Source organism: Odocoileus virginianus, chromosome 7, assembly GCF_023699985.2.
Source record: "Odocoileus virginianus isolate 20LAN1187 ecotype Illinois chromosome 7, Ovbor_1.2, whole genome shotgun sequence".
Classification (NCBI taxonomy): Eukaryota; Metazoa; Chordata; class Mammalia; order Artiodactyla; family Cervidae; genus Odocoileus; species Odocoileus virginianus.
The window spans coordinates 76,184,722-76,197,790 of record NC_069680.1 but is presented as its reverse complement, the minus strand read 5'-3'; the positions used below and the strand labels follow the sequence as shown (position 1 = coordinate 76,197,790).

Genomic DNA, 13,069 nt, shown 5'->3' with positions numbered 1-13,069 from the left:
GCAGTGAGTCTCGAGGTGGTGACCCCAAGGCTGTGGTTATGAGTTAAGAAGATTAAAAACAGAGGAGAAAATTTCCAAGGTACAAAGTCTTGAGACAGTGGGACATGTTTGGAGAATATAAACAATTCTGTATAATTAGAGTAAAAAGGCAGGTGTGCATGCACACTTGCACACTCATGTAAGGGCGAGAGAAGCAAGTCCAGGGAAGCACAGGGCCAGCTCAGAAGGGCACGAAGTGTGCCAAAGAGAGTCTCAGAAGGTTTTCAGTAGGGACTACATGTGTAGTCCCTGCATTCTAGAAAGTCAGTCATGGTGACTCACCTTGGGGGGAAGATTCTACATGAGAGGTTTAACACACTTCTTCACTTTCTACAAATGACTTCAGCTAAAAATACCTATGAAGAGCTTGATGCTGCTCTCTGCTGTTCAACACAAAAAGATCTCCCTTTAAGCTGATTTCGTTTCTAACAAAGTCATGCTAATATTTTACATTGAGTCTGTATGAAAAAATAAATGTTTAGTTTTTCATGTAATTAATTACATATTACATGGATTAAATAATTAATTCATGTAATTAATTAATTTTCATGAAATTAATTGATTTCATGTAATTTTCAAGCAACAGTAAAAAGAACTCCCATGGGAGTTCTGACTCTGGACTGGGTCTGGAAGCACATTTTTTATGTGGATACAGTTTTGCAAGCAGCTCTGGGGAGGAGGTGCAAGGGACGCAGCAGCTGACACAAGCCCACGGTTAACATGCATTAAATAAACCACTCCTCATGTCAAGTGGAGCTGTTTGCAGAGAAATGTGTTTGTGGTTCTGGGAATCATTAATCAATGGCACAAAAGTGGCATAGAGTAATTACTGTCCCAGGTATCGCTGGAGGCGATCAGAGCTCTCACATAGCAATGAATTAAGCTGCTGCCATTCTGAGCTCTGGTCTGCTTGCTTCCCCCAGAGGCCTCTGTAGGGACAAGCCATCCAGAAGTGTGTGAGGAGATGTGCCCTGTAGTCTCCTGGGCTGGGTCTTGCGAAGGCTCTAAAAGCAAGTGCTTCTGAGATGGCAGGGGAGAAGGGGCAGGACTCGCTGTGAGGCTGCCTGCCCACTTTCTGTGATGGCCACTGAAGGCAGGTGCTCTGGTTTTTCTGAGTGTGGGCGCACACGTGCCACATATACCCTGCATGGGTGTGCTTTCACTTAGAAAGCACAGGAGACCCACACAAGACCCACAACGTCTTATGGAGACATCTGAATTAGGAGAATTCTCAACAATGCTGACATTGTCTCAACAATGCTGAATTAGAATTACAACAATACTTGTTACAAAATGTCTCAACACAAGCAGAAAATATTAGTCTGAGGAAATGAAGAAAATAACCGTCTACACACACCCACACACACCCACACACACACACACACACACACACCCCTGCTGTGGGCACACTTCCTGTATCTTTGCTTGAGCACTTTCATGGTCCTAGTGTGTGTGTGTGTGTGTGTGTGTGTGTGTGCGAGCATGCACACGCTCAGTCATGTCCAACTCTTTGCCACCCCATGGGCTGTGTAGCCCACCAGGCTCCTCTGTCCATGTCATTTTCCAGGCAAGAATACTGGAGTGGGTTGCCATTTCCTTCTCCGGGGGTCTTCCCAACACAGAGATCAAACCTGCGTCTCTTGAATCTCCTGCATTGGCAGGCAGATTCTTTACCATTTGCACCGTGGTTCCAGAGTCAGTGCAACAATTCTCCTTTCCTCGATGGGGCAAGTGCTGAGCTGGGACAGATTAAAAAGAATCCAGGCCTGAGTGGATATCTTTCCTGCTGAGATGATGAAGGATGGAACAGAGGGTCAGAGTAGAACCCAGGAGAAACCTGACCTGCTGGGCGGAGGCCCGTCTGGGGTTCGATGCCGTCCATAGATGAGAACTTCCTCGTTTGCACTGACAGGCCCTTCCCCACTTCCTCAAGGTAATCGCTTGGTGTTCAGAGTTAATACCCCATTTTCCCCTTTTTCTTGGACTGAGAGAACAAATCCTAAGATACTATTAAAGAAAGAGCCACGGTCACAGTGATAATAGCAGCTACAAGCCATCGAGAGTTCCTCTGTGCCTGGCACAGAGTCTCGGGTGAGGACATGTAATATAAGCGGTGGAGGTGGAACTGGGGCCAGACCCCTGCCCACTCTGCCTAAAGGGAGCCTGTCCCCATGGGGCCCTCGCTTGTCTCCTAGAACTTCTCCAAGGAGTGGCTGTATCTGGTGGTTTGGTCCACTGACCCTGCAGGAATTCAGCTGAATCAGAGAACAGTCTCTTCCACAATTAACCATAAAGCCAGAGGGAATGAGCACAACTCAACAAAATGGATCAAAACAACTCATGCAAAGAACAAATGTCTTGATAATGTTCAGAACCATCTTGCTTGCAGCTGCTCAGCACCTCATTCCTGGGAGCTGACGCTCCTTTGGCCCCCACACCCGGGGTGGTCCCTCTCCGCAGACAAAGGGACACCAAGCGCTATGTGGAAACAGGACGGTTCCTGCCTTAGCCCCTGTTGGGCTTCACAAGCTCCTGTCTGCACAGCCTGGAGTCATGAGCCACGCGAAGCATTCTGACAGTCTCCTGCTGTGTGACATGGAGGCCCAGAGAGACTGAAGTTTAAGTACAGGCAGAGGCAGACAGGAGAACAGCATCTTGCTAGTCCTGGCCTGCCTCTCAGAGGCTGGGGAAGTTAGCCACCTGGGGGCTTCAGGCTCTGGCTTCCCCAACAAGACCCCAGAGTGAAGTGCTACAGCGTGAGACAATTAGCAAAAATACTGAAGGCAAGCACCCACTGCATAGGTCAGGCTGGTATTAGCACCGACCGTGACTATCAACTTCAGACCTTGCCCTCAGCCCAGCCCAGTCAGGGCTGCAGATACCTGGCCAGTCTTGGCAAGCACCTGGGAGTCATGCTATCTGCAGAAGCTCTTCTTGGATGGTAGGAACATGGATTAGATGATATATGGATCTTCAGTGGTACCAAATGTGGCAGGCAGTATTTAGGGACAAAGATGTCCCCCAAGAGCCTCGTCCCTGGTTATCCCATCCAACACTAAACCAGGTGCTACTTGAAGGGCTGGAAATGATTCCTCATTTCAGATGAAATTAAGATTGCAAATCAGTAGACCTTAAAATATTGAGATTACCCTGGATTACCTGGTGGGTCCAATTCCCATGAGACCTTAGCAGCTGAAGAGGAAGGTGGAAGAGTTGGTGGGAGAGAATCAATGGAGGAGGGAGGCAGAGGGGAGACGAAGGAGAGGGAAGATGAGGCAGAAGGGGGTTGGAGAGATATGCAGGGTGAGAAGGCCACTGCAGCTGGCTTTTAAGATGCAGGAAGGGGGCCACAAGGCAGGGATGTAGGCAACCTCCAGCAGCTCAGAATAACCCCTGGTTAACAGCCAGCAAGAAACAGGGACCTCAGTCCTACAGAATTGTAGAACTGGATTCTGCCAACACCTGAATGAGCTCAGAGGTGCATCCATTCCCAGAGTCTCTAGAGAGACCCGCGGTCCTGCCAACACCTCAGTTTCAGCCCCTGTGAGACTCTTAGGCAGAAAACCAGCTGAGCGATGTTGTGCTCGGAGTTTTGAGATAATAAATGTGTGTTGTTTTAAGTCACCAAGTTTTTGGTAATTTGTTATGGCAGTAATAGAAAATTAATATACCAAAGGAAAACAAAGCATTGCCATTGCTCTCTTCTTATCAAAACAATATAAAGAATTACATGTCAATATGGAGACAATATAATTTCCTTACCCTATCAGGGAAGTAGGGAGGGATGGCTAGGGCTCAATAATCTGTGTAATATGCATCCTTCATATCAAGATTTCTCACCTTGGCACTATGGGCAATTGGGGCTGAATAATTAGTCTCTTCTCTCCTGAGCACTGGAGGATGTGAAGCAGCATCCTTAGCCTCTGCCCACCTGACGCCACTAGCAACCCATCCCCACCAAGTCATGTCGACTAAATGTGTCTCCTGACATTGGCAGTGGCCCCTGGGAGCAAAGCTGCCCCATGCTGAGAATTCACATGATCCTTTAAGAGCACAAAGCAAAGAAAGGCTTTTAAAGTAAGAAAGCATGATCTCTTAGCTGTTTTCAATTGACTGGGCAGTTACTAAACATCCATTTACCAATATGAACATATTAACAGGTGATGTGTTCAAACTGTCATCAGCTGTTAGTACTCGGCAGCTGGATATTATGAATATGTATACACACATATAAACATGTATATGTTACATATATATGTTTTAATATCCTCTTTTTAAACTTTAACACAGTAGACTAACATTACTTCCATAGCCAAAATAAAAGGAATGTAAATATAATAAATCTTTGGGGCTTCCCAGTGGCGTTAGTGGTGAAGAACCTGCAGGAGGTAAACCCCCTGCAGGAGGGCATGGCAACCTACTCTAGTACTCTTGCCTGGATAATTCCACGGACAGAGGAGCCTGGTGGGCTACAGTCCATGGGTCACAAAGAGTCAGACGCAACTGAAGCTACTTAGCACACACGCACTCATAATAAATCTTCATTCGTCAGTGTTTACTGACTGGCTTCTCTAGGCATGCCCCTAGTTGGGCACCTCAGGAAAAAATGAGGGTCCCTCCGTGTATGAGCATCAGTACAGTGAGAGAGAGAGAGAGAGACAGGTGAAGTGGTGAAGGTTAGCCTGTATGCCAGGGGCAAAGGTAGGAGGAGATGTAGTAGGCAGGGGACACAGGGAATGAAGGAGAGACAGCTTTCTAGGTCTCAGATTGGGGACAGGTCAAGACGGGCTTTGGTGAGTCAGTTGCCAGTAGTCTAGCATGCAGAACACTGCAGGTAGATGAACCAGCATGAGCAAGGCGTGGTGGCAAGATATGATGGGGGCTTGCAAATGTGCTCTCTGGCTGAAGGCTGTGGGTTAAGCACATATCAGGACCTTGTTCTTCCAGGACTGTGTTGATCGAACTGTTACCCAGATCTGAAAGCAACTAAGCAATGTGGTAGAAGCTCAGCAGTCATCCCTTTGGCCAATGCACTTCAAGCCAGTCCTTTTACCCAATGCCTAGAAGGAGCAAATCCCCATCTGACACCCTCCAGGGGTCTCTACCAGGAACCTGCCCCTGGAAAGGACAGGCTTCAGTTCAGTTTCTGCTCCTTGCTGAAACGCATCACAGACTCTCTGAGCTTGTCACCTGGGCCTGGAAATCCGAGCTGCTTACTCAGTGGCCTATAGCTCTGCTCTGCTCTTCTCTACCCTGTGGCCAGGCTAGCTCTCAGCCCTCATGCATTCACCTCTGTGTAGACCCCGCATGACTTTCTGGCCCTGCCCTGCCCACTCCTCTGCTTTGCTGGGGCCTCTTCTTCACTTACATGCATAGCAACCCAGACAGAAGTGTTGATAGATGAGATAGACGGCCTTTGAAAAGGGAAGAGAACTGGTCTTTAATAAGCCAGCTCACATGAGCTGGGCTTTGCACTAGTCACTTTGCTTCCATTATTCCATTTAAGCCTTATGAGAATTTTGTGAAATGGTTGCTATGGCTGCGATATTAAAGATGAGAGTAACTGAGGCTCACGAAGACGAAGTAACAGGCCATTTATTTAGTATGTGGCCACGTTGGGATTTCAGTTCAGTTCCGTTTTACTTTAAGACAAGTGCTTCATCTTCCATACTTACTTAGATTTGTGTAAGAGAGACCACCTCTGTGCCTGTACTTCAGGGAGACCCCCTAACCCTCCTTCAGGCATACCCAGAGGTCATGCACACCAACAGCCTGGGATCCCACAACCCAGCCCCAGGCATTCCCAACCATGGGTTTCCCTGCTAACTGCCCAGCCTGCCTCCTGGCTGTGCACACTATGCATGGGCCCACCCTTTCCGGGGCTCATGGTGCCATGAGTATGCTTCCTCTAGGCTTGAGTGGTGGCCAAGGGGAGCTGATTTCAGGGTGAGGAATGTGGGGACAGCTGGGACAAATGGGTCAGTGTCCAAACACATCCACCAAGGCCCCTTTTGAAGGTGTGGGATGAAACTTTAGAGTGGTCAGGCTGTGAGCAGGGGATCAAGACGCTGAACCATAAGAAGGTCAAGAATTCTAAGTTGAAATTGGCCTCCCAGGTTATTATAAAGGTCAATGTAGGACATTAGAATATATTTCATTTAACAGATTAACAACATGATTTACATCTAAACATTTTGATGCAAGATGTATGGGCATTCACATACTTGCTCTGGGCCCATAAATTTAGGAGTATGCTGGGTTTTTTTTGCTCCTTCACTTTATGGTGAATAGAGATATCACCTCTCATGTAAGTGCAAAAAGTTGAGTTCTCTCATGTCTGATAATCTTTAAAGAGTAATCGTGATGGGCTGTGTTACCTTTTCATGGTCAAGAAGCTCTTGTAAGATGACTTGTCTTTCCAGACATAGTTCTAAGAAATCTTCAGAGTGCAGGCTTTCACGCAAGGCGGGGAAGAAGGTCAGCTGGGTGCAGTCCACCACCTCGTCTCTCTCGCTCTCGCCTTCCTTCAGTGTCAGCTCATCTGCAACAGCAAAAAGCGGACATGTGTTTTGGGCATGGGCCACCTTGCATCATGAGGGAAGTGTGCAGCCTAGGTCCGAGGCCCTGGGAGGAACTGCAAAGTCTCAGAGCAGCTGTGAACGGTGTGGAACCCAGGGTGACCCTCACTGTTTCTGAAAGTGGACATACCCCTCTGACCTCATTGTGAGGTGAACATGCCTGCAGGTTGATGTACTCCAGAAAGTGTATCTAAGCCCAGTTGCTCTCGGGTCTCCAGTGACCACAGGGCGACATTTAAAAATTCACCTTCATTAATCAGTAAAGCAGTTCCCTAGAGGGTCATCAGGATTTGCTTTGTCTCAACTTCACTCTGTTCGCTCTTTTTAAAAAGTGACCTTTGCCCTCCTAATTACAGAAACTCTCTTCTTATTGTAAAAAAGAAAAAACTTAGAAAACTCATGAAGTTGGGAGAAATACAAAAATTGTGAAAAATTAAACAAATATTGCCCATGCATCCAGAGAGAGTGCAAATAACAATAGCTTCCATTTAGTGAGCACTTTCTCTGTGCTGGATCCTTGAATGACATTTTCCCTCTACTCCTACCTAGGTTGTAGATTCCATTCCATCTTCACTTGACAAATGAAGATACTGACAGAGGCTAATTACTTGACTCAAAGTCATATGGCTACTAACATCTGAGGCAGGATCTGAACCAAGTCCCTCGCTAGAGTCCTTTTCATCTCTAGGCTGTTTGCCCTCACTGGCCATACTTTGATGTACTATATATCGTTTCTGTACACATATGTATATGTGCAGAAATACACATGTGTTAATGCTGTTGTGTCTGTCTCTTTGCAATCCCACGGACTGTAGCCCGCCAGGCTCCTTTGTCTATGGGGTTTTTCAGGCAAGAATACTGAGGTCGGTTGCCATTTCCTCCTCCAGGGGATCTTCCTGACCCAGGGATCAAACCCGTGTCTCATGCATCTCCTCATTGACAGGCTGATTCTTTACCACTGAGTTACCTGGAAAGCCCCACGTATATGTATGCACACATGTAATTTTGACATGATGAGAATTCTATTGAATTTATAGCTTTTCTTTTCTAAATTTTGCTCAAAAAAAGTTATGCCATGAATACTTTCCCATCCCATTAAAAGTTCTTAGAAAGCAACTTAAGTGGCTGTGTAATAATCTATTGTGTGACTTCCATAAACACTCAACCTATTTCCTATTCTTTTAGAGATACAACTATTATCTATTTCTGTATTACCAAAATCTACAGTGCTGCAATCAGTGTGTGTACATACAGACTTATTTCCCGAGGATGCACTCCTGGACACGTGCATTTGGGTACCAGCTAAGCATAGACCTACGTATATCTCTAGATCTTGTTCCTCCACCCTGTCCCGGGTGTCCACCGGCCTTGAGCAGCACATTGCACATGGCAGCCAGGTCAAGGGGGCTCCTGGTCATTCTCTTGGTGCCAGGATGCTTATCTCTTTGAACTCCTCCCCACCTGGGTATCTCACATCTGGGTGAGTGAAAGTGACTGCTGCTCACAGCAACAGTCATCACAGGCAAAGAAAGCACTGTGCAGATATGGGCACCCCCGAAGGCATGGTGGAGATCACAGCCCTTTCTTTTCCCCTTCCTGAGTTCCCTACTGGGAATTGGGGGTCCACGCTGGAAACACAGAGAAGGCCTGGGGTCCTAGGTGACCAGGGCAGTCTTCTGTGTGGTGAATGAGGGGACTCAGCAGCCTGTGGCCCTGGTCCTCATAGAACCAGCCCCTGCATCTTCCACAGCCACCCAGTCTCCTTTTGAGAAGGAGAGCAGGCAGACTGTCCCTCTAACCTTAGGGTTACGGCACTTGGGCTGAAAAGAAGAGAAACCAGAAAATGGGTGTTACAATGTCATCCCAAGTCCTGTGCTACAGTGGGACCCCCAAATCAACACAGGATCAGGGCTCAAGATCCTTATTTCTGGGCTTCGTTGCTGCAGACTGGCAAGATAGCAAGCTCCACACAAAATCCGGGGTTAAGGCACTGAACAAGATGAGTTTAATCAGCTCTAGGAAGTTGTCACTTGGTTACGGAGCCAACATCAGCTGCAGCCTAGGACACAGTGAAACGCACAGACAGGGAGTGTTTGAAACAAAAGGCACATCCTTGGTAGAAACACAAAAACTGAAATGTAGTGCACGTGTCTGAGTGTGTATTTGGTATGTATTTGGATGTGTTGGGGCCTTCCCTGGTGACTCAGTTGGTAAAGAATCTGCCTGCAATGCAGGAGACCTGGGTTCGATCCCTGGGTTGGGAAGATCCCTTGGAGAAGGGAAGGCTACCCACTCCAGTATTCTGGCCTAGAGGATGCCATCGCAAAAGCTGGACATGACTGAGAGACTTTCACTTTCACTTGGAAGTGTATGGGGCAAAATTATCTCTGAAAATAAACTAGATTATCAACATATCAATTCAACCAAGTTCCTCCACGAGTATTAGATAAAAAGTAAACATAAGGAATTCAAAGTACATTTTCAAACTGGAGAAATAATAATGACCACTATGTCTGTCATCTTATAATCAGAGAATTCAGTGTAAGTATTAAATATCTCTTCCATCCACTTTTGCTCTAAAACATTTTCCTATTTTCCTCCAAGGTGTTTTAGGTCACATATTGAACATGTATTTGTATTGGACAGGGCACTTTTAAGATTTCCCTCACAGAGCACATTGACAAGATAATTTCCCTGAAAAATGTTCTTACTGTTGCAACATAAACACAAAATCCTTCCCTTAATAGAGTGTTCATGTCTGCAAGAGCACAGTGATGAAAGGCTTACACTCTCTTCTCTAGACTTGCAGCATTCTTTTCCTACAATATATTAACTTGATACCTTTAAGAAGATGTTAAATAAATAAAAAAATTGGTTTAACTATTGAATTAAAAAATAGATAAATTGAATACCTTGGTTTTCAGTGTTCATTTGAGAAACACTGCCATTTCTATTTTGGCTTTCCTAAAATAAAACCAGAGAAACAGATATTAAATTTGGATACCTATGTGCCCCAGCCCCCATTCCAAAGATTTGCACAAATACACATACACACGCATGCACACATTTGACCCTTTGAATCACTCACACACTCAAGACTCAGATGCAAGGGGGGCAAAATGCCAAATCCTAAAGGACCACGATCAAATGCAAATATTAATGTTCCTGAGTCAAAGGGGAAAAAACCCACAATTTTCCATTAAGTCAGATTTACAGTAATTACCAAAGATATGCCAAATGGGAGTAGAGAGCATCCTGGCTGTCTGTGGTATGGGCCACCCTGGAGGGGGGACCAGAGACAGGGTCTGGGGCAGCCCAAGTGACCAGAGGCCAGGTTCCACAGCCACCCTTTAGCCTTGCCATCAGCACCATGGGTAGGCTTATTTTTCCTGCCTCCATCTCCTAAGGAATGTATTTGAGGGAAAAATACTATATATTGCCAGATGTTTATTGATAATACATTAAAAATTAAAATGTCTACTGAATAAATTAAATATAAATTTTCATTAGATTTTACAAAGGATTTAACGTGGGTAAAAGATTCTGAGGTGATGGACTAGAGAATAAACCCAACATTGTAACTTCAGGTGGATGCAGAAGAAAATATCTTGAGTTCCAGGGTTTGGAAAGACAGCTTTTTAGAATCTCTTAAACCAGGATCATTCAGTGAGAACATGAAATGCTGTTAACAGGTTCTTCCTATATTCAGTACCAATCCAAGGATGATTCTTCATCATTTAAAAGGCAAAAACCTAAGTTTGACAGAGAGTCCAAGCTTCATTACAGCCAAGTCCCAGGGACTGTCCAGATTTTCTTACCTGGGAATCTAATCCAGTTTCAGTGTCATTTGGACTAAATAGGTCACTGGCTCAAGTTTGCAGAAATAGCTGAGTTCCAGCTATTTCCACTGTAAGACTTGATATGGGATTTGCCTGCACAATAATGCCCATATGAGGGCTGGTTATGACTTCTCCAGGACACAACTTGTGCATGTAGACTATGTCCATCACATTGCTCTTTTCAAAAGCTGGAATCCAGATCATTCTAATGAACTTTTATGGATGTCAGCATGGTATTAGGTTGGTGGGATTGGTGGTGTAGATATGAACCACACATATCTACATTCATTCAGACTGTAGTTAGAGCATCCCTTTTATGTACTTGGTGAATTAGTGATTCTTCTGTCAAACAACATCAAGAATACAATACAGCACCCCTACAGTTAACTGTGGACATTCTCCTTCCTATCTGTTCATGCCAAAGCACTCCTGATGGAAATACCAGATGGAAAAGCTAAGGAGACACTTCCCTACACATTTCCTGTCTGGAAGCATCCTGTCTTGCTGCATCTAATTCTTACCTTGAGCATTTCTTGATTCGGGGCCTCCAGTGGAGATAAGCGTCTGATGCGTTTCCGCATACGAGCTGGTCCTTCTCTCCAATCCAGTTCCCACTGGGAGCAGGGTGTGGCTTCTGCCATCTGATACCACAAGCCCAGCTCCCCAAAAAGCTGCTCCTGGATTCTGGTCCACGCATTGGCTGCCTTGATGTTGCCACATCTCCGTCTCTGGGAAACAGAAGTATAGAATCACCCCTGGACACAGCTCCTTATCGGCCCGGCCCCAAACCTCCTGGGATGAACAGACAGAGCCCCTCATAACTGCCTGAAGAAAATAACCTATAAAGGCAGCCCCACGCACCTGCAGGGTGTGTAGTGAAATCTCTGGAGCCAGGACCAGGTAGGGAGAAGAAATCAGTTTGTCCAGCTTTGAGACCATTTAACTCAGGTTCGAGGAGGAGAAAAATCCTCTGCCCTTTGGCCCATAGAGCTTCATGACTGCTGTGTGCTGTGCTGTCCCAAAGGTCCCCATACTACTCATCAGAGGATTGAGGAGCTATTTGATAGAACAGACACAGCAGCCTGCCATAGCCCCTGCCCTTCAAAGTAGACAGGGAATTTTACCACGGTCCCTACCCAGTCCTACTGAAAGCACTCCTTCTAGTGTCTGGACTGAAAGTGCAATGAGACTGTTCACAGAGGCCCAAACCTTTGATATTAGTGAAAATAACCCCACCTACTATGGACTGTAGCCTGCCAGGCTTCTCTGTCCATGGGATTTTCCTGGCAAGAATACTGGAGTGGGTTGCCATTTCCTCCTCCAGGGGATCTTCCTGACCCAGGGATCGAACCCGACATCTCTTACGTCTCCTGCATTGCAGGCAGATTCTTTACCACTGAGCCACTGAGGAAGCCCACATCTTCTGCTAGAGTATAACTCAAACCTCTAACAAAATACATCAACACCCCAAACCACTTTTGTATGCCACAGTGAAGTTCCCTACATCATCTTTCAAGAAAACATTTCAATTCAGTTTGGACAGCAGAATCAAATTTGTCTGCAGGGTGAACTTTTGCAACTATTCACATATTTGATGGTATGCACCCTACATTTTAATTTTTAAGAAAACTGAAAGGTGAAGGTGTTAATGACAAGAAGCACAGACCTTATAAATGTGACATAGAGAAGAAACTCATTGCCATGTATTAAGCTGAGCCCCTTACCTGCTCTATCTCATCTCCACCATACAATGACACTGAAAGTGAATGCGGGAACTTGTAAGTAATTTCTATTATCCTCATGAAGGAATGAAGTCTAGAAGAGGAGAAGTGATTTCCCCAAGGTGACCAACAGCTGACCAAGCTAAGATTGAAACCCAGTCTGTCTGATTCCAGAGCCTTTAGCTTCAAACTGCATGCCTGATTCCTTTCCTAGGGCCCTGGTATCATTTTATTAAATCCTAATTTCTGCCAGTATTACTTCAAAGACTGGCAGACTTAGAGGTAGATCCTGAAAATATGGACCATTTTAAATGGGAAAATCATTCTCAGAGCCTGAAAATTGTCTCAAAAACAAGACAGATGGTATAGTTCTAAGCACATGGTATTTGGTGTCAGATGAACTTGGGTTGTCACAATATTTCTGCTTCTCACTAGCCACTTAATCTGAAGGAGACTCAGAATCTTCATCAGTCAAATTTGGTTAGTAATATTACCACAATAATAAAACCATGGGATTATATAAGGATCGAATGAGACAATATTTTCGAGAGTTTAATATGGTGCCTCGCAAACTTAAGCAGTTAGTATTATTATTGTGAATAAAGCAAATCTTATTTCAAAACAAGATTACTTTGTTTCTCCACAGTTCTTAAATTCATACCCAAAATGATCATAGCATTTTACAAGTACTCCAATTTTTTAATAAAAGACTCCAGGAAAATAATGACTACCCAAAGTCTTTTATATGGATTTAGTTATATGAAATGAACACTTGTTTGGGGAAAGTGTTTCAGCTCCTTGGAGACTATTGTTGCATTTGTAGTTCCATATTGAGTTTCACAGAGGATGAACAATCTCATGCTACTGGGTTGTCCATCTGGAGTTTCAAATT

General features: G+C 45.1%; 1 protein-coding gene across 5 annotated transcripts in view; it reads right to left on the bottom strand.

Annotated features, from left to right (window-relative positions):
• Positions 1-13,069, bottom strand: part of WDFY4 (WDFY family member 4) — a 257,168-nt gene that overhangs the window by 87,992 nt on the left and 156,107 nt on the right. For all 5 annotated transcript variants that reach the window (XM_070471003.1, XM_070471005.1, XM_070471006.1 and 2 more), the window contains exons 41-43: positions 10,978-11,184; positions 9,530-9,581; positions 6,417-6,580 (exon numbers count right to left, since the gene is read on the bottom strand). In XM_070471003.1, the coding sequence (XP_070327104.1) occupies positions 6,417-6,580; positions 9,530-9,581; positions 10,978-11,184 (423 nt within the window). The remainder of the gene's footprint in view (positions 1-6,416; positions 6,581-9,529; positions 9,582-10,977; positions 11,185-13,069) is intronic.